General features: G+C 42.0%; 1 protein-coding gene across 6 annotated transcripts in view; it reads left to right on the plus strand.

Moving 5' to 3' along the window:
- The window catches only part of Sox5 (SRY-box transcription factor 5), a 970651-nt gene extending 944744 nt beyond the window's left edge, over window positions 1-25907 (plus strand). For all 6 annotated transcript variants that reach the window (XM_035448567.1, XM_027430149.2, XM_035448569.1 and 3 more), the window contains 4 exons: window positions 11675-11783; window positions 14281-14454; window positions 18887-19103; window positions 20680-25907. In XM_035448567.1, the coding sequence (XP_035304458.1) occupies window positions 11675-11783; window positions 14281-14454; window positions 18887-19103; window positions 20680-20983 (804 nt within the window). In that variant the 3' untranslated portion in view covers window positions 20984-25907. The remainder of the gene's footprint in view (window positions 1-11674; window positions 11784-14280; window positions 14455-18886; window positions 19104-20679) is intronic.
- The last annotated feature ends 1036 nt before the right edge of the window (window positions 25908-26943 follow it).

Consider the following 26943-nt stretch of genomic DNA (forward strand, 5'->3'; position numbering starts at 1 on the left):
TGCTAGCTTCCACAGACATCTCCCTGGCTAGAAGTGTGTCCTATGAATTTAAGGAAATCCCCTTAAGTTGCTCACAAATCCTTTTCTGTAATGGAATTAGAGAATATCTCTTTCTGAAATCAAGGGACACTTTGACATCAAAGGTGGCCTTAGTAGAGTATAAAGGAAGTGCCAAGTAGGTGTTGGACAGGAAAAGGCAATCATCAACCCGACTATCCCATAAAAATGGCACCAGAGTTCTCCAATGCTCCAACTATCAGCCCGAGTTGTTCTTCATAATCCAGGCCCCTCCCTGACTATAGCTGTCTCAACACTACATATCCAGGGCCTTATGCCTTACCTGTGGCTCACAAAAAGTTAAATAATATCAAAGCATGGGCACAGGGAAACACTCTTGATGATAGGTTAGAAACTCTGGCTCTGTGTTAGCACATATGCTTTCCATACATGTTAGGAAGAACCTTTGTCCTGCTTTTCTTATGCAAATTAAGGGACATAAGCATGCTAATGTATGTGTTTGTTTCTCAAAATTAAGAATTTATTTACCAAACATGGTCTACAGTCCCTGTGCTAGCAACATCGCACATGCTGGAAATTCATCTGTAATTGCACATAGATGCTAGGAGAATGCCTTTGAAGCTAAAGAAAATCCCTTGGCAACTTTCTATTGAGAGAGGTGTATATAATGGTCAGCAAGGCACTTGTTTTAAATCACAATTCACTGGAGAGCTGCAGGAGTCAAATTCATAAGAAGCCCTACCCAGGACTGCACAGGGTAATTTACAAACAGATTAATTTTTTTTTTTTTTTTTTTATCACAGTGGCACTCACAATCTCTCCTCTCAGGAGCTGCACCCTCTCCTGTCCCTTTAACAAAGTACCAAACCTGAAATGACAGTGACCAATGTCAACTTAATGCAGATGCTTAATAATGAAAAAAAAAAAGTGGGTAGTTTGAGAGCATTAGTTACAAATGGTGGTGAGTGCATCGGACGGTACCCCAGTGGTAATTTTACATCCATCATTTCTCACTGACGCTTTGCCAGCCATCTGATGGATGGGACGGGCGGTGTTAGTGCTTCAGAAATGGACACAGGGAATCTGGCAGAGTTATCTGACACACACTCCTTCACAGAGATAAAGGGAAAGCCTGGGAGGACTCTTGAGCTAGGGGCTTTCCTTTGAAATAGAGAGCGGGAAGGAACACAATCGTGTCTCCATTCAGAAGAAGATGCTTTCAATTAACGGTCTCTAGATGGCCATTGTAAATATTGCTGTGAGCTGAAATGAATCATAGAGGCCAAATTAGGACTGCATTTGTCAACTGTTAGAGAATAGCTTTGCAAAGGAGGTAGGCATGCTAGGTGAGCCCTTCAGATGAGCAAAGAAGGGAGAGCCTTCTGAGCCTATATCTGTGAATCAGATTTTATTAGCCGTGTGTGTGTGTGTGTGTGTGTGTGTGTGTGTGTGTGTCTATGAGAGAGAGAGGGAGAGAGAGAGAGAGAGAGAGAGAGAGAGAGAGAGAGAGAGAGAGAAGAGAGAAATACGCACATACAGAATGAACCTGACCTTTTCAATCCTGTGGTAAGAATTTGCCTGGGAACCAATTAAAATAACAGAAGTAACACAAGTGATTAATAATTTTCTTGTATGGAAGTGCACCTATATCACCTTCGTCTTTACATTTGTACATAATGTCTTAGTGACTCTAATTGGGAGTCTCTGTCCTCTGCAAATGTATGTGGCATGGGTAGGGACCTGCTACCTTCTGTGTGTGTGGGGGCCATCTAAACCTCAGATTTCCTTTGCTTTTGTTTACATTTACAAAACCTTCTGATTCTCAGCATCTAAGTCGGAGAACCCTTCTTATGGGACAGGAGTGGGGAGGAAACCTTGAATATTATCAGCACAGAACAGCCAGCTCTCAAAAAGACCCAGGACAAAAAAAAGGGTGGGGGGTGTGAATGGGTATTATGTCATCACCCATCCATCATCCTATATGACAGCCTTTAATAACTGCTATCGACATTCTTGACAGGCGGGTGCCAGGTAGAGGGGCTCTTAGCGTCAGGAAAGGAGTTCGGGCCAGCTACAGCTTTTTTGTTCCAGACGGTTTTCTTCTGCATCTTTTCGTTTCTTTCTCCCTCTCTCTCCTCTCTGGGGGTATTTAATTGAAATACATGCCGAGTTTACAGACTGCAAAGATCAGAGCTGTTTCCTCCAGCAGTGGTAACTATGCATTAAACATTTTGATTTGTTTGAGTTTGAAGTTTGGTCCCTCTTTGCCATTTGCTTCATGGAGTTTGTGTATATTTACAGCCTCTGCATTTAATGGCCACATGCCTTATTTTCACAGATGGCCAGTGGAAGGCTTTTTCTTCCTCTTAGTGTAGCCTGCGCTCAGTTTTGATATGCTTGTCACTGTGCCACTACGTGTAGCTAGCAAGTGCCCACGCTTGGTGGGGAGCAATTATGGTGTGAGTTTTTAAGGAGCTTTTTAAAGGTTTTTTTTTTTTTTCAGTAAACTTTTTATGGTTTAATTTCCAAGCCTAGAAAAGCTGTGCATGTTTTCAAACAGAGAGTCTTGTGTTCTTTACATCATTCTGGTTAGAGAGGTTAGGGCAAAATGGCCAGATAAAATAAGAGTCCCAGGGTGTGTCCCACCAGGCTTTTGGGGGGACTTCCACCCGGTCATCCTAGTGATTGAAACTGTCTCTTCATTTTAGGGCATGAGCAGACACCAATAACAGCATTCCTGGCAGCCTTGTATAGAGAACATTCTAAGTATCTTAAGAGTACATGGTGTAATGCATAGATACAAAGGATATATGATAAAATATAAACAGTGTCTGTTCCAAGGTGATGGAGTTGTGAGTTTGCCTATGGAAATCTCCTAAGTTCTGTATGAATGAAGACTGGCTTTAGTTGGCGCCTCCAGAACGTTATCTTTCACAGCCTAGCCTATCGAGAGTTGTCCCCGTTTCCCATCCATCCCCTCATCCTCCTTAAAATCATATTCTTCCTTAAGCCAGTCCTACATGAAGACACACAAAATAAGCACCCCAGATATGTAGCGGATGCATTTGCTGTCGTGACCTTTTAAAGGTCATCTTTCCAATATGAATTAGAACTACCAGAGAAACATTGAGACTTTAGCACTTATTGCAAACGCTGCCCTAAGAGCTTTACAGGCACACCCCTTCCCTCTCTTGCAAATGAGAAATGCTTGTTTATGTCCAGGAGTCATGGGGACAGTAATGGCTATCGATTTATATCTTGTGTCCTTCACATTTGTAGTGTTTCCATACACACTCTTGAAAAGAAAAGAAAACACAGCATTTGAGAAGACCAGAGGAACTCTGGTGGCGGGTCAGTATTTGGGCCTCTGTCCTTTGGCATCGAGTTTAATCTTTTTCCCAATGAACCACAAAGGACTTTGGGGAAGTGCCTGGTACCTGCATGCTCAGCTCATGCTCTGTGTTAGGCATGTGTACCTCTCAGCATAGCTTCTTAAAGCTTAAACCATAAAAACCTCATGCAGCAGCTCCACAGTTAGTAGACTCCCCCAACTGTTTTCGTATCTCCTGGATGCTCTGTCTTGTTAGAGCTTCCTTTTTCCCCACCACCAGCCTAGGGAACGAGAACCATAAAACCAGTAAGAACGTACCCAATCTTATTTACATTGCATCCCCAGCAGTTCCGATAAAATATGGAGTAAAGATTTTGCTGTTCATTAAAATGGGATTTTAAGTGTATATTCCAATCTTTCTTTTCCTGTCTCTTCACCTAAAACTACCATGTATAATTGAAAAGTGAAGTATAACCATAGTGTGCCTGTTTTTATTTATCAGATCTAGTATTTCTGGACCAGCCCCATGACTCTGTAAAACAGTCTAATTCAATTTATCCAAACTGAAGTAAGTGCTGGCTACTCAGGTCACATTTGTAAGAATGCTGACATTTTCATAGCTTTTATTCCATGCAAAGGAAAAATTAAAGAGAAAAATCCTGTGTTTCTGTACTCCAGTGACTGGGCTACTCATTGTTTATAGAACAATTATAATCGCACAGCATTCTAGCTAGTTCTATATGTGCATTTCTGTACCCCCACCACTCACCTACCAGAGTCCTATATAGATAATCAATTCTATTATTTTTCTTTGTTGGATACCTGTATGTCTCCCATTAACCCTTCTGGTTAGATGTGGTGAGCAACACATACTTGCCTGCAGTGGTCTAAAAGAGCAGTCAATGTCTTCGTAGACATGAGTTGTATCCTGACTGGCTGTGTAGACAGACACTTGAAGTCTTGGGCCCCAGGTTTTCCTCTGATGGCCTCCTCTCTTCCTCATTCACACACCACAGGCTCCAAGATAATAACTGAGCAGTGTGGTGGTTTTGAGTGGCAGTGTTGCTCTGCAGATTCTTTGTGAATCATTTATTTTTGACATAATCTTCAGAGTGACTTTTCTGTTAGTGGCACTCTCAGACTACTATGGTACTGCCTTCTCTCTGGCAATGACACACTTGGGTTACTATTGTTTTCCTCTCTCTGGCAGTGGGCTTTTGTGTCAAAGAACAAATTAGTCTTTTTAGATGTGGACATCTAACTGTGCCCTCATAGGACAGATTTGAATAACCATTATTTGTTTTGCTTGGGACCTATTCCTTGAATTTCAGGCAATGACTATAAAACATAGAAATGATGTTTTTATCCAATAGTTCCCTCTGTATTAAGCACCTACCCTATAGAGTTGAAGTGTTAAAGAAAATGTATAAATGTTTACATTTGTTCAATGTACTGTCATATGGAGTTCAATCAGGTCAGTGATTAAAAAAAAAAAAGTGTAGGCTTTTAGGATCCAGAGACAAAGACCTCAGCCCAACTGTCCATGAGACCATGGATACCTCCTTGTCATCTCTGATGGGCAGGTAGTCACATGGCCAACACTTAGATCCCTTGGGGAGATGAAACACAGCTCCATCTGTTGGGCAACGCTTCATTCCATGGCTCTGTGTCTTTCACCTGATAATTGATCATCTTTGGCCAGTGTTCTATGGGCCACTCTCAGCAAAATTTCTTTGCCTCACTGACAGCATGCCTTGGTTCTCCTAAAACATGAAGCCCCCTTTAAGGCATTTAAGGCAACAATTGTTGTCTCTGCTCTCTCTATTAATCTTCTTCAGCACATTTACACATTTTCAACCATGACATGTAGGATATTGATAGAGTAATCCTAGCCTGTGCTAAATTCAAGCAATCACCATCATTAACCTTAGCCTCCTCTATTCCAGTTCTTGTGGGAATACACAATGAAGGCACCATAAAATTTATCTTACCACATACACTCTAGCTTCATGCCATTACCACGTTGTCTACCCCTGCTCTGAACTCAAATCCAAAGCAATCGATTCTGAAACATGCATCAAATGTGTAGGTTTTATTCCTAAATGTTCTTTCTTCATGAAAATCAGAATTAGTTCTTTCATATAAGCTTTTGAATATTCTTTATAAACCTTTAAATATGTATCCCTTTTACAATTACATTTTTTAATTATTAATAGGGATTAATCAGTTGTCTCCACAAAACTATTTTACCATTTTATAATTTTTATTGTCAAGCTGAACTTAGAGGCTAACATAGAAACCACAAGATTCTCTGATTTTCCCATTGACCTTCAGCCTCGTGTCATGGGAAGCATGTCTTCCCAGTGGGTTTCCTTTTGACCACATACCAGGTAAAACTGGGCTCCTGAGTTCAGGGAATAAGTACACTTCAAGAAACATCTCATGAAGCTGACTACCAGATGTCAAACCGGGATGTCAGAGGGCCACAAAATCAAACCTGAATCTCAAATTGATTTTTTTTTGGGGGGGGTAAGAAGGACAGAGTTAACTGAGGCTGACTGTCACTCTGACTGGACCACAGGATACAGAGATGCAGGTCTGGCCTCTTGATTGGCAGGTCCCTACTTATCTAGGGCTTTCTCAATCCTCAACAGTCCCAGAGTCCAGGACATCCAAAGTTACTGTAAATAATCTATCAATAACAGAAGTAACAGAAATCTTTCACAGATGTTACCATGTTCTATAAACTGAAGTTGGAGGAAGGAGATTTGTTTTTCAGTGTGTGTTGTGGGTATGTGTGTAATTGACACATAACTTACAAGAAAGCCTTTTGTCTCATTTGTGCTGTTAGCTTACGTGGGTCGGTGGTTATTTTGTGGAGCACAGAGCTATCAATAAGCAAGCTGAGGGACTGAGGGAGCAAACATTCACCTAGCTTCTTCATCTTCTGCGCCCCCAGCTGATAAAGCATGACAACATTATGAATAATAATAATCCTCTAATGTCTCTGGTAGGCTGTGAGGTTCACATAATTGAATTGGAGGGTTAAAATATCTTTTTTCTTTTCTTTCCTTTTCTTTTCTTTTTCTCTTCTTCCTTATTCTCTGTGTCATTAGTATAGTAGAGGACCATAAAAAACAAGGGACAAGGAAACCACAGCCAGAGGGGTTTAGCTGCACCAAGTCAACATTTAACAGTCACACTCTGTTTTGTCATTACATGGGTGCGCCTTTTACGAGTTTTATAGCTCTGTGAGCCTCATTTCAGTGGTGTCCATTATGACAGCTGATCCACAGCCTGTCTTTCTCCTTGGGTCTGTGCCTGGTGGGAAGCAAAGCTCACTGCCCACATGAATCCCAATTTCAGAGAGGGATGGGGGACCTGTATTTCCCTGCACTGTTTAACTTAAGAGCAGAGAACTTAAGAAAAGGCTCTGCCTTGTCTCAGGTGCAGCTTGTGCACTCTTTTTTGCTTTGAATGTGCCATGAAAGAGCAACGAAGACGCCCTCTCTGTCCTTTGTGCTCACTGAGAGTTTTCAGTTGTTCTGTGTAACTTGATGGAATAGTAATGGAAGAAAAGGTCTGACTTTTAGGTAGCACAGACATGTAACTAAGCTCATTCCTGAGTATGAAAAGGAAAAAAATATAAACATCAAATACATTATTATGTATATAGCAAGGATGGAGGGAATTCAATGATTTTTTAAAAATAACTCAAATCTTATTTTCATCATAGGTATTTCCTGTCTTTGCCACAGGAAACTGAGGCCCATAACCATTCCCAAGATCCCTATGCATTTGTCATTGTCTTTTTTGCCCCTACTGTTTGGTCTTCTCCGTGATGTTTTCTTCTTAATGTCAAAAATATTAATTTCTTAAATGTTTGAAAGCCAATGAGAATCATCCATCTCACATTTAAATCAAATTTTAAAATCTTTTTTCTGGGACTCAGTTGCCTTAAGTGTTTTATTTAAAGATAATTCTAATTTTAAATATGTCCCTTTCCCTATTAATCCCTGTTGCCTTTTGCAGTCCAATAGAAAGTATAGGTTTGTTTTGGCTTTCCTATTGGGTCCCAACATTGGTGTCATATGCAAGCATTTAAGTGCTCTTTCCCATTGTGCTAGTCAGTGGATAAGCTGCAGAGCCAATGGCCAGCTGCCATTCCACGAGTGAACATGAATATTCTAAGGAGAGCATCGTATTTACTCTCATTGACCCCTGGAGCCACCTGGTCTACATGGGATGCTTTCTTTTACTCCTTCAGTCTTTGGGATCTAAGACTACTATGTAGTGCCACTGTCCTAGAAATTACTATGCTGACCAGGCTGTCCTTGGACTTGCCCTTCAAGTTCCTCCCCCTTCAAGTTCCAGGATCAAAGGCAGCGCACCTTCCTCTTCTTCAGGCTAGACACAATCATTTGATCTTCCTTCAGGACAACATAAGATCAGAAAAGATTTCGCAGAATCTTAACGGACTTAACCTAATACTCTCCCCACCCCCGAGGGTCTTAGCAAACCTTTGACTTATATGAGACTGGATTAGCCAAACAGGACTCTTATTTCCAAAAGAGATCTGGTTGCTGTCCAATTGCTCACTTTTAATCAGCAGAAGTACATATACGCCATTTTGTTTGGCTCATACCTATATATGCACCAAAGTTCTGTTTTGACCATGTTGTTAGAATTATTTCCATCTACTCTTTGATGACCCCAGCGGGAAAGAACTTTTGCTGGCCTTTTTAAGGTCCCGTGTCTCTGCTACTGCTCTTTGTAACTGGATGAGGGGAGGGAAGTTCTAGATCTGATTGATTAGTAATGCGAGCTCGGGAAAGCCTAACTACTACCTGGCATTTGTGGTTTATAAAAACAGCTCATAAAATTGAGGTATGCCATGGCAAATTCCATAAAAATGATCATTGATGTGATTTTATTGCTCTGATCACAATGGAAACAAGTTCACGAGGCTGGTAGAAAAGTATGACCTTTGTCCGTCAACATTTCCTTGTTCCCCAAACCTTGGTCTGTGAGATTTCCAACGTCTTCCCGCATCCCTCTGTGCCTCCTGGTCAGTCTGTTCAAACAACCGACAGGGCCTTACTCCCACTGTGTGTCCCAGGATAGCCTCAAACTCACAGCAACGCCTCTGCCTCAGCCTCCTAAATCCTGAAATTACCAGGCCTGTGCCACCACACCCTGCTCCCACTTGTTATGTTTATCTCCTTATATTATTGGAGCTGATTCTGTTTAGGCAAGATTTAATTCTGAGGGCTGTGAGAGTCACACTATTCTTATTCCCGGCCATAGCTGAAAAGAGGATTCTATAAAGGAAAATATTAAGATTAAAGGGTATAATCTCAAAAGATTGAGTCCAAGAAATGATATCACCCATGTCAGTCCCTTGAGAGCAGGGCTTCTCAACCTTCCCAATGCTGCAACCCTTTAATACAGTTCCTCGTGTTGTGCTGACCCCCGACAATAAAATTACTTTCACCACTATCTCATCACTGTCATTTTGATACTGTTATGAATCATAATGTAAATATTTGTGTTTTATGGTGGTCTTAGGTGACCCCTGTGAAAGGTTCATTGGACCTGGGTGGGGGGTTGCAGCACACAGGTTGAGAACCACTGCATTAGAGGCTAGAGATATAGGAGATTGAAAAGAAGAGCTTGGGAAGACTGTTTGACATCATCATGGGTTTATAACATTTGACTGATTCTTTCTCCTAATATTCCTGAATAAATTAACTCTGACTTCGTTAATGGTGAGAGCTGATTTTATTTCCAACTCATCTTTTTGTTGATTCACCATATTATCTGCAGTTACTTCTTTCCATTCCTGTACAAATTCACATGTCTGGGCTCCTGAGAAATGCATGTAAGATGTAACTATAATATCGAATTCCATGTGGCCTTCAGGGACATTGCTTTCCTCTTGGGTTGTCTTCTGTCTTCACTGGAAACATGCCACACATCCTGGAATCCGCCCAATCACATCTTCCTTTCATATGTCTAAGAACCAAGATACAAAGAGTGACAAAGTGTGTACCCTACCATGCTCATCTCTACTTTCTCTTACTGACAGCTTCTTGGCCACTTTGAGGGGCTCCACTCTAGGGAGGCTAATTGCTTAGTCTCAATATCCCATGTGCATTAGCGGCAGGTAGTCAGGTGTTACTTGCTATAAAAACTGATCACAACATCCCTGCTCATTCATAGAGGTGGACGCAGTGAGTCAGAAGACACTTAGCATTTCATTCTTTTTCGAATCTGATTGCCTCCATTTTTCTATTTCTCTTTTGAAAACCTTTTCATCCAAACAGGACATTCTCTAGACAACATATAGTATCATTTCCCTATAGACCATTAAAAAGAAATTTGAAAGGTATTGTGTGTACACAGATCTTCCTCCCAAGAAGTGCAGTGATGGTTTTTCTTTCTTTTTTTTTTTTTTTAAATTTCATTTTACATTCCAACCACAGTTCTCCCTCCCACCCTGCTCGCCTCCCCTCAGCCAAGCCCCAGTCCACTCCTCCTCATGGGTAAGAGCTTCCTTGAGGAGTCAACACAGTCTGACACAATAGGTTGGGGCAGGGCCAGGCCTCTCTCCCATGCACTAAGGCTGAGCATTGCATCCTTCCATAGGCAATGGGCTACAAGCTAGCTCATGTACCAGGTTTGCAGCAGTGATGTTTTCTTTGACCAGGGCACTCTCAGATTTTCAGATGTTGCTGATGGAGGCGCGCGTGCGCCTGTGTGTGTGTGTGTGTGTGTGTGTGTGTGTGTGTGTGTAGCTGTTTTAACAGCTACATTTACTATGAAAACAGTCTGTCAAACTAGTGTCCTTGAAGCTCCTGAGTTAAACTTAGTGGATACTACAGACTCCCTTAGGGGAAAAAAAAAGGAATCCAGAGGTTACAAAACTATGAAAAATACCAGTCACAACCCCAAAACAAACTGGGTCAGAGTCTGCGCACTTCAGCTTTAATACTGTGTGATTCTGTGGCAGTGACTGTAAACTGGGCTCTCTTGTATGCTGATAGACAACTTAAGTTTTTCCCATCAAGATAGATACACTTTGATGAATAGAGTACAGAGTTCCAAGGCCACAGACTTGAGAGAAATTTTAATCTTGTTCTTACAATTGTACTATTGTCAAAGGTTTGCCAAGATAAAGCCTGCACTGTATTAAGGATTTCAATGCACCATTAGTTATTTGTGACCACATTTGCTGGGCTCTTTCCCTTGTAATACAATGGTCTTCAATAGTTGGTTATGTTCTGTCAACACTGTACCAAGGTAGCAAGCAGCTCTGCAGTGTATATGATCCACCAGTGTCATTCATGACAATCTCTCTCCAGCAGTCTGTCAAACTGTCACAAGACTTGAGCTATAGCTTCAGATGCCAATGGCTGCCTTTCTTGGAACCACACTACCCAGAGAGGATGGCTGGGAAACTTGAGAGGAAGGCAGCCTACCTCTCCTTGCATGCTTTTTCCTGTGTTCAGAGTCAACTGCTCTCTTAATTTGGAAGCAATGTAACATCATGAGGGGGTGAGATTAGCATTATATTTTTTCTTGAGCATTAGTTCCTTTTAACACCATGTCCCCCATTAATGTAAGTCACACAGTGCATGCTTTCAAAAAACGATGTCTTTGAGAACTAAATCATGTCTATTTGTATCTCAAGTAATTCGCCAACTCAATATTTTGGCTGAGCAATCCAAGTCAAATTGTGGTCCAAGTAGCAGGCACTTCCATTGGATATACGAAGCCTTGACAAGCAATTAGTGATGAATATTTAATTGCTTTCATTACCCTTATGTGAGCAATGCAGATGGCATTTGGGACGTGGCAACCAGAGGTAAACTCCTCTGAGCTCTGTTTCTGGTCACCTGACTACAGGAAGGCATTCTTTGGGACTTATGCCACCCCTATACCTCTACTGAATAAAAATGAAGCCGGCTTCCCAAATACAGAGCAGGTTGCTGATGGGAAATATCTGTATGTGTTTTGTGACTAGGGAAGCTTGTCTCCAATGATCTCTGCCTAGCTCCTCAGGCACACAAAACCCAAATGCCAAGACTTTCTATGGGTTTGAAAGAGTCAACGTTCCTTCCAAAGACCTGCTGATTAGTTTCCCTAATTGCCTTAGTATACCACGTTGAACATACAAAGGTGAATAAACCAATATCCCCTGTCTACGAGAAACCAACTTTATTATGTATGCCCCAAGGGGAGAAATGCCTTTGAGTAATTATAGTTTCAAAATTCTCATTTTAAATTTCTTTGTTTTGTTTTGTTTTTTTTTTTTTTTTGAAGGAAAAAACAACACTGGAGAGTCTGACTCAGCAACTGGCAGTTAAACAGAATGAAGAAGGAAAATTTAGCCATGGAATGATGGATTTCAATATGAGTGGAGACTCAGACGGTTTGTGACGTTTACTCGTTCATAACCCAGAATGGAGGGGAAGAGGTGTACTTAGAGCAAAGCGAGTAGACAGGAAGGCCGTTGCCTCCCTGGCCATCATGGTGGGGGTCTCACACACACTGGGCGGTCCCTGTGTGCCAAGCACTCCCCAGTCATTCTTGCTCTGCAGTGCCTGTCAGTGTCAGTGCCACTACAGACGGTTGACCCCAGCAGTGTGGAATCATTGCCCCGGCCGGGATCAGGGGATTGTCAGTGCCAAACGCAAGGCTTAGATCTAAGATGACCTAATTCCAAATACCCTCTCCCGGCAGCCCCCTGCCTCCTGCGTCCTTATTTCCTGCACTCCAAACTTTGTAGAACTGCGAGGCTATCAGCTCATTTTGCAGCTTGCATTTTCAGCTGAACATAGAGCAGAGAAGACAGGGTCTGGGCATTTTCCTTGCATTTGGAGCCTTCCCTGACATGCAGTCCTCACACTGACGGACACTAGTCTAACCCAGCATCTAGACCCTGCCTCACCAGCAGTGTCTGGAGAACTCCACATTCCTCTCCTATATCTCACACTCAGGTCACTTCAAACATGGCAGCCAGCAGCCAGATTCCCAGTTCAGCTGAGACAGCAAAGAGAGCGTGAGGAGGAATAGTTTCTCTATACAGGACCCCAGCAGGGTCTTTCCTCCAGGACCAGGTGATGTGTGCTTTAGAACTTTAGTGGCCTAGCCTTGCTGCAGGCTGGAAGAAGACTCAGCAAACCATGGAGAAGCAGAGTGCAGAGGTGGGAGTCCCTGAGACTCCTCAGCACGTACACTTCTCTACTCATCAAGGCCCTCACCAGCCAGGCAAGCATGGGCGTCTCACTTACTGCTCCCTTGAAACTGATCATGCGCCACTCGAGTACCAGAAAGACAAAATCTTGCAACCATTCCTGTTGGTGTCTTGCTACTGCACTGGGGAGAATAACCCTGGCTGACATACACACAGAGAGCCTGCTCAGGGTTGACAAAGCCCCACACTGCTGCTGCTCTCGTGGCTTCTGTTGCTGTAAGGTGCTAGGAACTGGAAGCAGCAGATGTGCCGGTCTGATCATTCCCTGGTTACAAACCCATTTCAGAAAGATGATGCTGTGCATCAGCACCACTGCTTGTCAGTCAAGAGGCCATTATTGGCTGTAACACATTCCATCCATTTTAAGTTATGCTCACATGATAAAATACCCTCTGGCACTGAGCGTTACAGCAGCAGAGCTCGTGTGGCCATTGTCTAATTGAGTGGTGTGCCCATATGAAAAGCAGCTTCCAGTCTACATCAAGCAAGGAACACGTAATGAATGAGCAAGCATGAACCATGTGACCCAGAGAGATGCTATTTTGCTGCTGTTGTTTTTTAATTTCCAACCCTATAGAGGCAATACTGATTGGTTGCTTACTGGTTCTACAGATTAAGGTATACAGATGAACAGGAGGGACTTTTAAAAGAAAGACATGATTATTTTCTTGGTGGCACAAAGCACCAGAAACTCCCAGATTCTAAGTTTTCTGCTGTTTTTCTTTCCTTTTAATAATGACAACAGTGAAGACTTAGCAACAGAGCTCCATGCTTCCTCAAGCCCCTTGTTCTCATCACCCAAACCTAAGCATCTTGGCTTCCAAGCTGTGAGCCACTCTGCCAGAGCTGCTTCATGAAGTCACATAAGGCCAGAGGAGGGAAAGCACAGCTTCCTGTGTGACTCCTGGGGGTTGAGGGGCACCTTATCATCACTGACCCTTGATATCTAAAAACAACCGTCAATTGGTGTTTTGATAACATGCTAGGAGAAAACATTCAATGAAATAGATGGTTTTCCCCTACCTTAAACATGACAGAAAACTTAAGAATCAATAGTAACATACTAATTAATTGGTTGTTCTCTTGTGACTATCCATTGCCTTTTAGACTGTATATATGATGTATATGATTGAAAAGAATACCAACGACATTAAAAAGAGATCTTTATATTATTGTTCCAACCACAATTCTATCTAGCAGATTTTTACCAATGTGTCCTCAGAGACAAAAGGGAGGTACAAATACTTCATTTTCTCTCAGTGTTGGTGTAGCCTTTCCTAACTCAGCCTGCCACACCCCTGAGTGTCCCCTGGTTTTATCAGGTCCTTTACATCTGTAATATTTCTACAGTACTGATATACCCTAAGAGCCCAAAAAAGTAATATGTCCCCAGCTCTCTGTGAGCTCTTCAGGAAATGTTCAAACTGTCCATAGTCCATTGAAAACCCAAGAAGTAATGAGAACTGGGTTAAAAAAAAAATTCACATTTGCTGCCACAGGCTTATCACTGACACTACATAAGCAAGCATCTGCCTGCGGGACTGGGAGCCCTGTTATCAGAAGGACGTTTTGTTTTCAGATATTTTAATAGACTGAGAAAACAGGCATCGGGGAGGAGTTCTGCCAGCTCTCAACACTGACATTAAGTGCTGATGTTCTTCCCTGTTTATAGGAAGCGCCGGAGTTTCAGAGTCAAGAATTTACAGGGAATCTAGGGGACGTGGGAGCAACGAGCCCCACATAAAGCGTCCGATGAATGCCTTCATGGTGTGGGCAAAAGATGAACGGAGGAAAATCCTTCAGGCTTTTCCTGACATGCACAATTCCAACATCAGCAAGATACTGGGTAAGGAGTGTGGAGGCCTGAGTGATGTCTGTGATGTGTGGTACTCTCGTGCCAGGTGTGAAAGGCAGGCTGCTCCTGTTATCTGCTTTTTCAGCATATTAGCACCATCACTGAGGACCCCGTGAACAACACAGTATCCCGTGTTCAATGAGACAAGTGCCCCATTTGTAATCTTCCCTGAAGAGTGGTCATCCCCATGATTGTCAAAGTCCTCCCTACTTTCACCCAAGCCATTCCTAGTGATGACTGTTTCTTCATGGCCATTGTGAAGTGGTCATGCAGGTCTCATCCCACTCTTGTGCTCCTTAGTAGAAGCATGTAAAATTTTAGAGTTTAGTGTGCATGGTGTGGGGGGGGAGGAGAGGGGAGCTACAGGCTGGTTCATCAGAACATAGGATCTAGAATATCCACTCCTATACTATAGGGTCAGTAACCCTATGGACTAAAGGTGCTCTCGGTAACTCTGAGAGCCATGGCATCCTTCTGAGTTTAACTGAATAGAAGCTTGAGTTACCAGAAGACAGGGCAGAGGGAGGGAGGGACAGACAGAGGCAGGGGGGCACAGAATATAGAAAGAGTTACTGCAGACTGACTTAAGAGCTAACGGAAATGATGACCTTGTCATCACTATGTTACTGCCATCCTCGTCTTTATTTCCAAGGAGCATGATGCACTAGAACAGCAAGGTGGGTTTTACATCGCCTCCTCTCTAACAATCAGAGTTCAGAATGAAAGCATCAAGCTCTGACAGAAAAAAAGGAGGCCTTGAAAATAAGAAGCATTGAGTAAACTACTTAGGCTTTATTAAAATTGATGATGCTCTTGGAATTACATGGACATCATGAAGAAATCTCTGTGTGTGTGTTAAACAGCTGACTGCCTACTAGTGGTAACTAAATGTACTCTTCTGATTAATACCCCCGTGTTCTCAACAGAGGCAGTAGATGCCACTCAGTTCCCAAGGTGTACCTGCAATGCCATCAGAGCACATAAAAACACATGCACTTCAGTGTGTGTGTGTTAGCATTTTCTTCTAAAATAGTTTTCAGATGAATACACGGTTGTTGTTTGAAAGATTAGAACAAGTGGAGTTCAGTTGCAGAAACAGGGTTTGCATATTTGAAAACATAAACTTGTACAAAGTAACCTGCTTAAGTGATGAAGGGGAGCCAGCGTCTCTAATGAATGGCTCTGCCAAGGCTCATCCGTGTCTCCCTTTAACTCACTTCATCATGAATTTCCCAAACATTTTAAGGCAGTGCTTCCCTATGTAGTAGACCAAGCTGGCCTCGAACTCAGAGCTATGCTTGCCCCTCTCTCCCAAATGCTAGGATTAAAGGAGTGTACCTCTATGTCTGGAGCGATTCCTCAGCGTGGACATGCCACACCTGTTTCACCTGGAGTCACCTTGACAAAGGAGCTCAGTGCTAAATCCATCTCACTGGTTAAAACTTTAGATAGAAGAGCAGACAGTCTGGAGCAGTGTTGTGGTGGCTGGGGAGGTGGCTGGGTGGATAAGAACTCTTGCTGCCTGAGTTAGGTTTCAACACTCAAGAAAGGAGGTTCACAGCTGCCTGTAGCTTCAGAGTATCCAAAGCCTTCATCTGGTCTCCATGATCAACTGCACATGTGTAACACACACATCCTTAAAAGTGTTATTTTTGTTGTTTTGGGTTTTTTTTTCTTTTTTTTTTTTTCTTTTTTGAAACAGGCTTTCTCTGGATGGCCTGGAATTAGCTCTGCAGACCAGGCTGGCTTGGAACTCACAGAGATCTGCCTGCCTCTGCCCCTGAGTGCTGGTATTAAAGGCATTTGCCACCCTCGCCTGGCTTGTGTTTTTTTTTTTCTTTTTTAAGACAATAATTTTTCTAGGAAGTGTACCAAAGATTCTTTATGGTGCAACACTAACTGGCTAGGAGAATCTGTTAAGGTGAGAGTTGCCATATGATCTCTGACATTACAATCTACACTTAAGGTGGTTCCAGCCCAAGACTTACTGATAAAGTCATATTAATTAAACATATAGCATTTATAGTCACACAAAAATCAAACACCAAAGTGTTTGGGGCCTCAATATTTAGTTATAGCTTTGAATAAATACAAAATCTTCAAATAGCCACAAGATGGTTCTGAATGGCCTATTTCATATAAAAGTACAAAGAAGGCTTGATGTTTTTCTCTTTACTGATTGTTTTGGATAACAGCCTCCGACAGCATGCTGCTAATTCATTCTGCTTAAAACAGGCGCTTGAGCTGGGTTGACATTTTACGTAGTCTCTGGGGATCCTAGTTGACATTTTAAAGGGCTTCTAAGCATTTTATAATACCCTAAAATCTGGTTTTAATAAGCCATTCTGCTGAAATTGTTAACATACGGAATCACCTTTTACTGTTTGGCGCGAGATCAGGGACTGGGGGACATCTTTTTCTGATTAGATATACAGTAGTCGGAGTAAAATGTGCAAATTCATTACATGCCCCATGGAGATGACATAGCTGCTCAGCACAGGCTCTCCTCGTGTAGCATACTGCCAGACTCAGAAGTTGGAAAGAAAAAAAAGATGAAGGCTACTTATTTTCCCTTATTTTGAGCATCAAATATTTGTCGTTGTAACTTACTCTTTTGTTATGAGGAGGCATTCCCAATAGTCTATTCATTTTCATTGCAAACAGCCCACAGCAAGCTGCTTCCTCATTGTGCATGGCTGTGGGCACAAACCAAGTAGCTGTTTTCATCTCTTTGTGGGGAGGGGTTGGACCTACCACAGTGTCTTTGCCATGCGTGTAGTTATGGGATCTGCAGTCAACTGCTATTGTTGCCGGGAAGCCATGGACACCAAAACCAAGTTACCAATTGGCTGTCCTTACCCAGAGGAGATATTAAAGATGTAAAGTAGATCTGCCTCCAAACTGAGACTGCATGGACCTAAGGTGGGGTTGAGCAGCTATATCCATGTTGGCAAATACTCAAATAAGTATCATAATTCATAATTATGAATAAGTAAATCTGTAAGCTGAGAAGTGGGGGCACACAGGCTTGTAATCCCAGAATTTGGAATATTAGAGCAGGAAGACTGAGCTACCCAAAGAGACCCTGTCTCTAAAAGCAAAAGGTATTGGTATTTGTAATTATTATGTGGCCCTATTTTAGAATACTGCTTAAGTCTGGGTACTCTCAGGGGAAACTGTCAGAAGTTAAAGCAGGGAGTTCTAATTCTCAACCTACAACCTGCCATTGTGCAAGATAGGAAATGTAAAAATGACGGTCAAGCCAAGACAGATTACCTCCATCAGTGAGCATTTCCTTTCCTTAGCCAAGAGATATTTTAGAGGAAATCTTCAATAATCTAGCTGAATCACCTTATTTCTGTATTCAGTTTTTAGAGTAGAATCATAGACCCATGATTCTCATTGTATTTTTTCTTCCCAGTGGACTGTTTCTGGTAAACTGACCCTTATATGGGCTGGTCTGTGGTTTGAAATCTGGTCTACACCCTGGCAAGAAATGCCATGGAAAGAATTGATCTCATTCAACCGTATATTAATATTGTCTGTGTTTGTGATGACCCCGGAAACAGCATACTAATAGGAGAGGTCCATGAAAGCAGTGGGTTCTCAATCTGTGGGCCATGACCCTCTGGGGCTCACATGTCTGATAACCTGCATATCAGACATTCGAATTATTTTTCATAACAGTAGCAAAACTAGTTATGAAGTAGCAATGAGCTAATCTTACGGATGTGGACCCACACAGCACGAGGAACTGTATTAAAGGGTTGCAGCGTTAGGAACAAGCGGCAGGCGTCCGCTCTCTCCATCCACCATGTGAGTCAGGTTGGCTGACGAGCCATCACAGGACCCGAGATGACTCAAAGGAGTTCTTACATGTGGTAACCCCCCACCCCCCATCCTTCTCCTAGTCTTAAGTACCTTCTTAAAGGAGTTAATTCTGAAGCACCATGAGTTTTACAGGTGTGGTTTCTGAAACAACCACATGATACTCGAACTTTTGTGATAAGCAATGTGCCCTCAACATAGAAATACTCCAAGACTCAGTGAGCTACAGATTCACAATACGTGTTGAATTCACATGGGGCTTTTTAGCAGTTTAACTGCATCGTATAAAATTCTTGGGCTTTTCAGTGCATAATAAGCAAGTTTAGTTAACTGTTCATTCAAGTCAAAAATAATGCATTGCCCAGTGCTCATGTCTTTGGGTGCATAATTTCCTTACAGACACCTCTGCTCTTGTGAAAAATCTCGCCTTTCAAGTTGATCTTGCTAATCAGAAACATGTTTATATAGTTCTGGATTTTGTCCAACATTTTTTTTCTCAATTTCTTTCTTGTTCTCCATGGCATCTCTCTCTCTCTATTTTAGGATTCTTAGAAGCACTGCAAATTGTGGCATCCTAACCTCCTTGTCTCCACAGGATCTCGCTGGAAAGCTATGACCAACCTAGAGAAACAGCCATATTATGAGGAGCAGGCCCGCCTCAGCAAACAGCACCTGGAGAAGTACCCGGATTATAAGTACAAGCCCAGGCCGAAGCGCACCTGCTTGGTGGATGGCAAGAAGCTGCGCATCGGGGAATACAAGGCCATCATGCGGAACCGGAGGCAGGAAATGAGACAGTACTTCAACGTCGGGTATGAGAACTTCCTTCCGGCACTGCCCGTGCCACATGGTGCCAACTTCCTGTGGTCCGCAAGGGAACAGCCCCTTGGGCCGTTCAGTTGCAAAGCAACCGTTTGAAATGGAACCCACAGTCTTTTTTCCAAGATTATTTTGTATCTAGTATGTAGCCCTGAAAACATACATAGCATAAGTACAGACAGATGTGTGTTTCTATGTTTGTATATGGGGGGGCATCCACTGTGAGCTCCTTGCACCCCTGTGAGTTTTATTCACAAGTTATTTGAAAGCGCAGTCCCTTCAATAATAAATATAGTCTTGATGATGACTGCTACAAACTTAGAGGTACGTCTGGGTCTTGCGGTCTTGCCCGTTCTTCTCCCAGCTGGTGTTCTGACTTACAGCACTTCACTGTGATAAATTTCACCACTGGCAGCTTATTCAAGATAACACAACTGAACAGTAGTTCCAAAAGAATCACTAGCTTCTGAGTAGTGTGAAGTCACACACACACACACACACACCACACATATACAACACATACACATGCTTTCTGTGTATGCGCCTTATACAGTAGATATTACATTTACGATGCAGCAAGGTCACAGACAGGAGAGTGCCATCATGAGTTTAGACCTCTGCCTCAAGGATGCTCTCTGCACGGTGATGCTATATATGCCGCCTACAGCCGCACTGCAGAATTCTCAAGATACACAGGGGGGAAAAGTCACTCATGCTTGAAACAAGAAGATACAGAGAGCATAGATAGCAAAGACCACTCTGGGGATAGGCAGAAGGTGGCTGAATCATAAAAGGTAGCTGATCAGACCTGCCACACACCCTCCAGAGCCAGCATGCTCTGTGCAAGGCTCCAGGAGGCCACCTTTTCTGGAGCATATAGTAAGTAAATCTATCAATGAATGAAAGAAAGTAGGAAAATGAGCCCAGGTGAATGTCTAGGAAACCCAACCCACCAGTATCAGCTAAATTAATTTTTAAGGTCCACTGCAAAACCGAGAATCCCATGTTAAAAGGTTTTAAATAGTGGGAGAGTAGGACTTGGAAGTAAGTCTGGGACTATAGGCAATTTCCAGGGCGGTATGTCTATGAGGCTGGCTTTGCCTGAGGTCCCCAAAGGACTCACACCATTTCACACACTAGGTAGATAACATTACTTGATCATACTTTGGGGACCATAACGTTATTCTGAAAGTTCTCAATAGCTTAGAGATTTTTTTTTTCCATTGCACTGGAACTATCTCTAGGTTCCATTGTAGGAGAAACAAAAACTCCTTCCATCTGTCATAGTGAAGGCAAAGCGAACCAGGAGGCAAGCTCTTGGTTCTTGCTGAATCTTTCTGTGACAGATTTTTTTTTTAACCTAATAATAAAAAATCAGGATTATTTTAATTATCAAATGGCAATTCAGCTATATGCCTCCTAATCTATGAGGCACCATACAGGCAGGGGAGGCCCTAGAATCCACACGGGATGTCATTGAAGCGTGTTGGGTAAGCCGGATCCAGTTAGTGCTGAGCCAGAGGACAGCTGAGATCTCATGCGTATGCTCACCTTCTTTTTCTGTGACAGGCAACAAGCACAGATTCCCATCGCCACTGCTGGAGTTGTGTACCCTGGAGCCATCGCCATGGCGGGAATGCCATCCCCTCACCTGCCCTCAGAGCACTCGAGTGTGTCCAGCAGCCCAGAGCCCGGGATGCCCTTGATCCAGAGCACTTACAGCGTGAAGGGAGAGGAACCTCACATCAAAGAGGAGATCCAGGCAGAGGACATCAACGGAGAGATTTACGACGAGTATGACGAGGAAGAGGATGACCCAGATGTAGATTATGGGAGTGACAGCGAAAACCATATTGCAGGACAAGCCAACTGATAAGGGCCAACAGACTGTGGTGTGGTGAGCTGAGGACTTAAAGAAGCCCTAGCTGGTCCATCCTTACCAGTGGCCAAGCACATTAACTTTCTCATACACTGACTGTTATTTTAACTGTTAGTCTTAAATAGTTGGGACATCAGCTGACAAATAGACCTCAGCCTCAAAAGGCTCGGAAAGGAAACAATTTCCAAGCAGACAACATCAACAAGAGATTGAAATAAGCTATGGGTAAAACAAAGCCAGTAACTCAGCTGCTAGACCCCAGCACTGAAGTCTCACCCGTCAACTTTTTTTTTTTTTTAATAAACTTTATGGCTGTTTGTTCTATAACTAGAAATTCTCACTCAGGTACACAGTGCCAACAAGTGGCTTGTGAATGTGTTTTGTTGTTTTGTGCTACAATTTTTAAAAAAGAAATAAGTTTTGTTTTGTTTTGTTTGGGGGGGATGGTTCTGGGTTTTTCTTTTACCTTCTTTCTCTCTTTTTTTTTTTTAATCCTTTGTGATTGTTGTCTTGCACCTGACAGAAAGAGGGAGATGGGCACTTGGGTCCCTCTGCCCTGTCTCTCTTCTGCTTTAAAGATGGGGTCCCGTGTGTGAGGGTGGGGGGGAGAGAGGAAAAAGAGAGCCTGTTTTTGCCTTCCTTGGTTCTATACCACACAATCAGCAATCATTTCCTTTGGAGACCTCTTACTCTTGCACACAACACTACATCTTTAAGCAAGTGCCAAATCCATACTGAAGCGATCACCAAGTTCATTTTCTACCCCTTCCTTACTCCTGCTCCTTCTTAAGTTGGGACAGTGTTAAACCTTAGACAGTCCCTGGAAAGAGCTGATACACCAGCAACTGGTGAGATTGATTTTTTTGTAATGGAAACTGTAGGTGCCGTTCTCAGGTGAAAAGAGAGAGAGAGAGAGACATAGAAATTTAGAGGAAAAATATTTTCTGATCTTGGATTTCTGTGTGTGTATGTGTGTGATTATGGTACATTAGATACATTCCTATTAGGGAATAATGTTGGGCCATTGAAAGCAAAACCCACATGTGGGAACGGAATCCCACCTCTCCTAAGCAAGTGGTCTAGAATAGCAACCTTGACCTTGACCTTGACCTTGACTTTGCACTTCTAGTGACAATGGAACTAAACGTAGGGCTCAGAAATTCTATTTTTCAGTGTCAAGAATGTTTCTTATTGGGTGGACCTGGTGGCCCTGTGTCATGGACATGTGCTTGGCAAACATGGAAGCTACCAACCAAATGCTTCCTGAGGTCCCTTTCTTCCTGGACAATTTGCTTCTTCTAATGTTTGCTACTTAGTGGTGTGTGTGTGTGTGTGTGTGTGTGTGTGTGTGTGTGTGTGTGTGTGTGTGTGTGTGTGTGTGTTTCCTGTTGAAACTTTGAGTAAAACAATCATTGTTTTGACTGAATATATTTGGCCATTTTTCAGAGATACAGAATTAGGGTGTGTCTCCCCCATTCCATCTTTTCCCAATTGGGAAACAGAACTGGTAGTTCTGTAGGATTTTCGTTTCATCTCTCCATGCAATGAGGTCAGAGGCTGCATTTCACAAACGGGGGCCATGTGTATGCCCTTCCATAAGAACTAGGATTTGGTTACAGTTCACTGTAGCACACAAAGGGGAGGCTGGCCGAGCACAGACCCTTACTACTGTATGGTCCTTCACGGTAATTTGAGTCTGCTAAAGATCAATTGCTCCTGCCAGCAGACTCCTTGCTGGGACTAACAGCCAATGGTGACAGGACTCGTGATACAGATGTCACCAACCAAAGGGCCAAGGCAGGGGTGGGGCCTGGAGAAACAAACACAGAGTCACTTCAGGTCACTCACCATGGTTAGTGTTTAGTATCAGTCAGTCAGCACTGTAGCCAGTGGCCTGGATGGATATGTTACACTGTAGCCAGTGGCCTGGAAATGTTACAGTATTCAATCCCTTTTTCAAATTGCCCCACCAAACACTGCCCTTAAGTTTGATTTTCCCCCCCGGCACAACTAAGCAAAAACAACAAAAAAAAGTAAAGAAGAAAAATCCTTTTTGTTTTTCTCTCTCTCAAAAGTCTTGCTCTGGGGTTTTGCTTGGAGGAGCTGATCATACCTGCATGTCAGAGGTTTGGTTCTGTTTTCTGTTTGTGGTTTGTTTGTTGTTTTTATTTTTTTAATGACTGTATTTTCCTTTGAATTGCCTCTTTTTGCTAGTGTTGTAAAATGATGATAAAATAATAATAATAATAATAGTAATAATAATAATAATAATAACAGTCAGCTGTTCCCAGATTAGTAAATTATGTATAATTTATTTTATTTCTCCCTTTCTATTTTATTCTGCTCTGATTTGGAAGTACAGCCAGTAAGCTGTTAGGTATTTAAAGTTAATTTCTCTTTCCAGCTCTTACACACATGTACACACATACATGTATGTGTGCATATGATACACATATACTCATCCACACACTTGCTTCTCCATCCATAACTTCCTCTGTGTTAACAGTCTTGGCCCCGGTAGTGTCAGTTCTGGTGTTTAATATGAAGGGGTGAATTAGTAGGAGGGTTGTGTTCAATCTTAATTAACTTATGTTCTTTTCTCTCATTTTAGTTATTTAATTACCAATTATCTAGAGCCAATTTTTTGTTTTTGTTTATTTTGTTTTGAAGCACTCTGAATAAGAGAAAAAAATAGACACTTGTTTTTATACCATTATAACATACAATGTGAAAACAGATTTATTAAAAAAAAATGTTTCTCTGTGTCTGTTAACAAACCCTCCTGACTGATGTGGGTTTTCCATTTAAGTGTGCTGGGTTCTGATCTCACAGCACATTCTAGACAAGCCTGCTTTTCCTTTCTTGACCTTGGGCAACAAGAATACTTTGTTTTAGCTCCAGGTAGATGCTACTGAAGGCATCCATGGCCAAAACCCATTCCGACACAGTGCTATCTGAGCAGGCTCTCTCTTTGGTCGGCATTTGTTTTATTTGAAGGGAAACAAATTGTTCATGGTGACTTGTAGCAGCCGAAACTCTCCAGTTTAGTTGAGTTTTATGTCTATGATTGAACTGTGCCCAGAGAAAACCACAAAGCAAGTCCATAATATGTCCTGTCATAGTCTGTCCTGACATTTTCTTCAGTGGATGTTGAGTTTGCTTTGCCCAAGAGTTTTCCCTGGGGGACAACAAAAATAAAGGTAATTCTATTCATGTCTAAAGTGCACTGAAGTCACTTAGGGGAAAAAAAAAAAGGTGCTTTTAATAGCAACTGTGTTAACACTTTGCCCTTTGGGCCCTTGATTGGATGATGATTTTTGTAAAGGATCCTAAAACCTTATATTCTTTTGTGTGCCACACAATGACCAAATAAGATACGGTAAAGGAAATAAGACACAACAAAAAGATCAAAGGTAGCAAACTGAATACCACCTTCCTCTCCCCTGCCTATCTGATCAAGCCACGCCCCCACCCTCCTTCCTTTCCCCTGCCTGTCTGTTCAAGCCACGCCCCCACCTCCTTCCTCTCTGGTCTGTTCAAGCCACACCCCATCTCCCCTCATCATCCCTGCCTTTATAACACCACCGAAAAATAATACTGCCAGTTTCTCCCTTTTATATTTGTAATTGGTACCTCTTAAAATAGTCCAGTTTGATATAAATCTAAGAAAAATATTCACCAGAAAAGAAGTGGGTTAAGGTTGTTAGTAAGTTAATGATAATTTGGTTAGTTACTACAATCAGGAGAAACACACACACACACACTAGTGTATTTTTGCTCAGATTAATCAAATGAACTTTAAAAGTTCATTTGGTATCTAGCTAAGAATTACCTTTGTGTAAAACACCTCCCAATAAACATAGTTATCATGGTTGAAGCCAAATTTTCCCATAGGGAATGAATATTAAGGTGTAAAGTGTTGTTTAATGAGGTCACTTCATATATTTGATTTCTGAAGTACAGTCACCTTAGTTCACATAAAGGAAGTTATCTCTACCATTTTATGGCCCCTCTCTAGATATTTTCTTAATGCACAAGCTGATACTGTTCTCAGAGGAATCCTCTTCTATCTCATTTAAAAACATAAGAAAGAATTAGACTTTCCTTACTCTAAAGGGTAAATTATTGAATTGTAATAACTGTATATTTACAAACAGGTTTATAAAATATTTGTCTATCAAGTTAATAGTGAAGTAAAACTTTAGGAGGTCTGAAAGAAAAAAAAAAAAACCACAAAACCCACTTAAAGTGGCTGAGCTCTCTCTGTCTTGTAGGGCACAGGCATTTATTTAGCCAGGTTTATACAGTATTTAATTTTGAAGTTCTGCAGGTTCAAGGTGATGCGTGTTTAGTTTCCTACTGACGGCCCCCCGTCTGCCCCAGTGTGTCTGTCGCTGGTCCACTAAGACAGTATTTATTCAGCTCCCCTGGCTCGAACGCACTTAGTCTTTCTAACAGTTTGAATTTCACAAGTGAAAAGGTTTTGTTTGTTTGTTTGTTTTTTTTAAATGATTAAAAAATAGAAAAGAGACAATCAATGCCTGGACTTAAAACAAAGTATGTGCAAACCACCATCTCACTTGAAATTTAATAAAGTAAAAAATTGTGTAAATATAACATAGAGTTATAGATTTCTATTTTGTTCATAACACATAGTGTAATATAAGTTGTATATTTTCATGTTTTTGGTTTTATGTTATCATTCATGCCACAATAAGAATAAAACAGGAGTTTGTGTACTCTTGGGGAAAAAAAAAACAAAAAAACAAAAACAAGATGTGGGCTCCCAGCAACCTGTTTTTTGCTTTTCTGTTTTTGTTTTCTTTTCCTTTTGTTTTGTTTTGTTTTGCATTCCCTTTTTCAGTATTACTGCCGTGCAAGGCACCAATAAAAACAGCAAATGTGTTCTTTATGATTAGACTGTCTTTCTCTGCACGATTTGTTGATGAAAGGTTAACTGTTCGTTTGTGAGAAAAAGAGAAGTCTGGGGAAGCTGCCTCCTTCTCTCTAAACATCATGACACTGCCTGACTTTGAACTGAGAACTAAGGGTGTCAGGCTTAAATGTGGACATTCCTAAAACAGGACTCAGGCAGGAATCCACCCCAAGTCCACGCCTGAGTCACTGACTCAGAGACAACAGTTTCCATGTCTTCAGGCACACTTTACTGGATAAGGGTTGCTATTCTCACACCCCACAGTTACACTCTATCCCGCTGCATGAGTGGCAAGTTTCCTAATGTCAGCTCACACAAAGCTAAGTAGCAGGAACCATTTTTACCTGTGTGAGGTACAGTTTTAATTGTAGCAACTTCTAAGTTGATCAGAACACACCTTAGCCTGCTGAGTCAGTTATCCATTTTTAAAACTGTGTTTAAAAACACAAGTCTTTTTTAAAGGGCCAGTTTTTCTCCCAACATTGTGTGTTTTCTCTCTTGATAGTTCTGTGTGTCACAATTTTCTCAGAGGGTTTCTGAGTCACTGACTGGTTTGGAGTTTTTGCTTGTAAGCAACATCGCCTAACTGAGATAAAACCTACTGTGAACACTGGTAAAACATACATGGAGCAGTCACTGCTCTGCAATTTGTCACTAAAAGGAGCATGCTACAAAGGCTGACCCATGGAACTGAGAATTAGCTTTTAGAAATGCCAAGTTCTGGGCCCAATCTAAGATATCAACCAAGATATTAACCAAGCTGCTGGCCAGGGCTCAGCTCCAAATACTTGTGTAAGCACTGAAAGCTCCAAACTACCTATTTTGTTGGGTAAAGGGGCTGTCTTCCTCCACTGCCCCTACTTCTGTTTTGCACATGGAATCTGGCAGTTACTGTTGTCGACCATGTTTCCACATGGACCTTAGGCCTCTGCAGAATATTTGACACTTCAGGTAGAGAACACTCACAGTCTCTCTTTAATGAGTGGCTTTGAGGACATTGGAGCCATCACTATAGCAA

The sequence above is a fragment of the Cricetulus griseus genome, chromosome 8 (genome assembly GCF_003668045.3).
Source record: "Cricetulus griseus strain 17A/GY chromosome 8, alternate assembly CriGri-PICRH-1.0, whole genome shotgun sequence".
Classification (NCBI taxonomy): domain Eukaryota; kingdom Metazoa; phylum Chordata; class Mammalia; order Rodentia; family Cricetidae; genus Cricetulus; species Cricetulus griseus.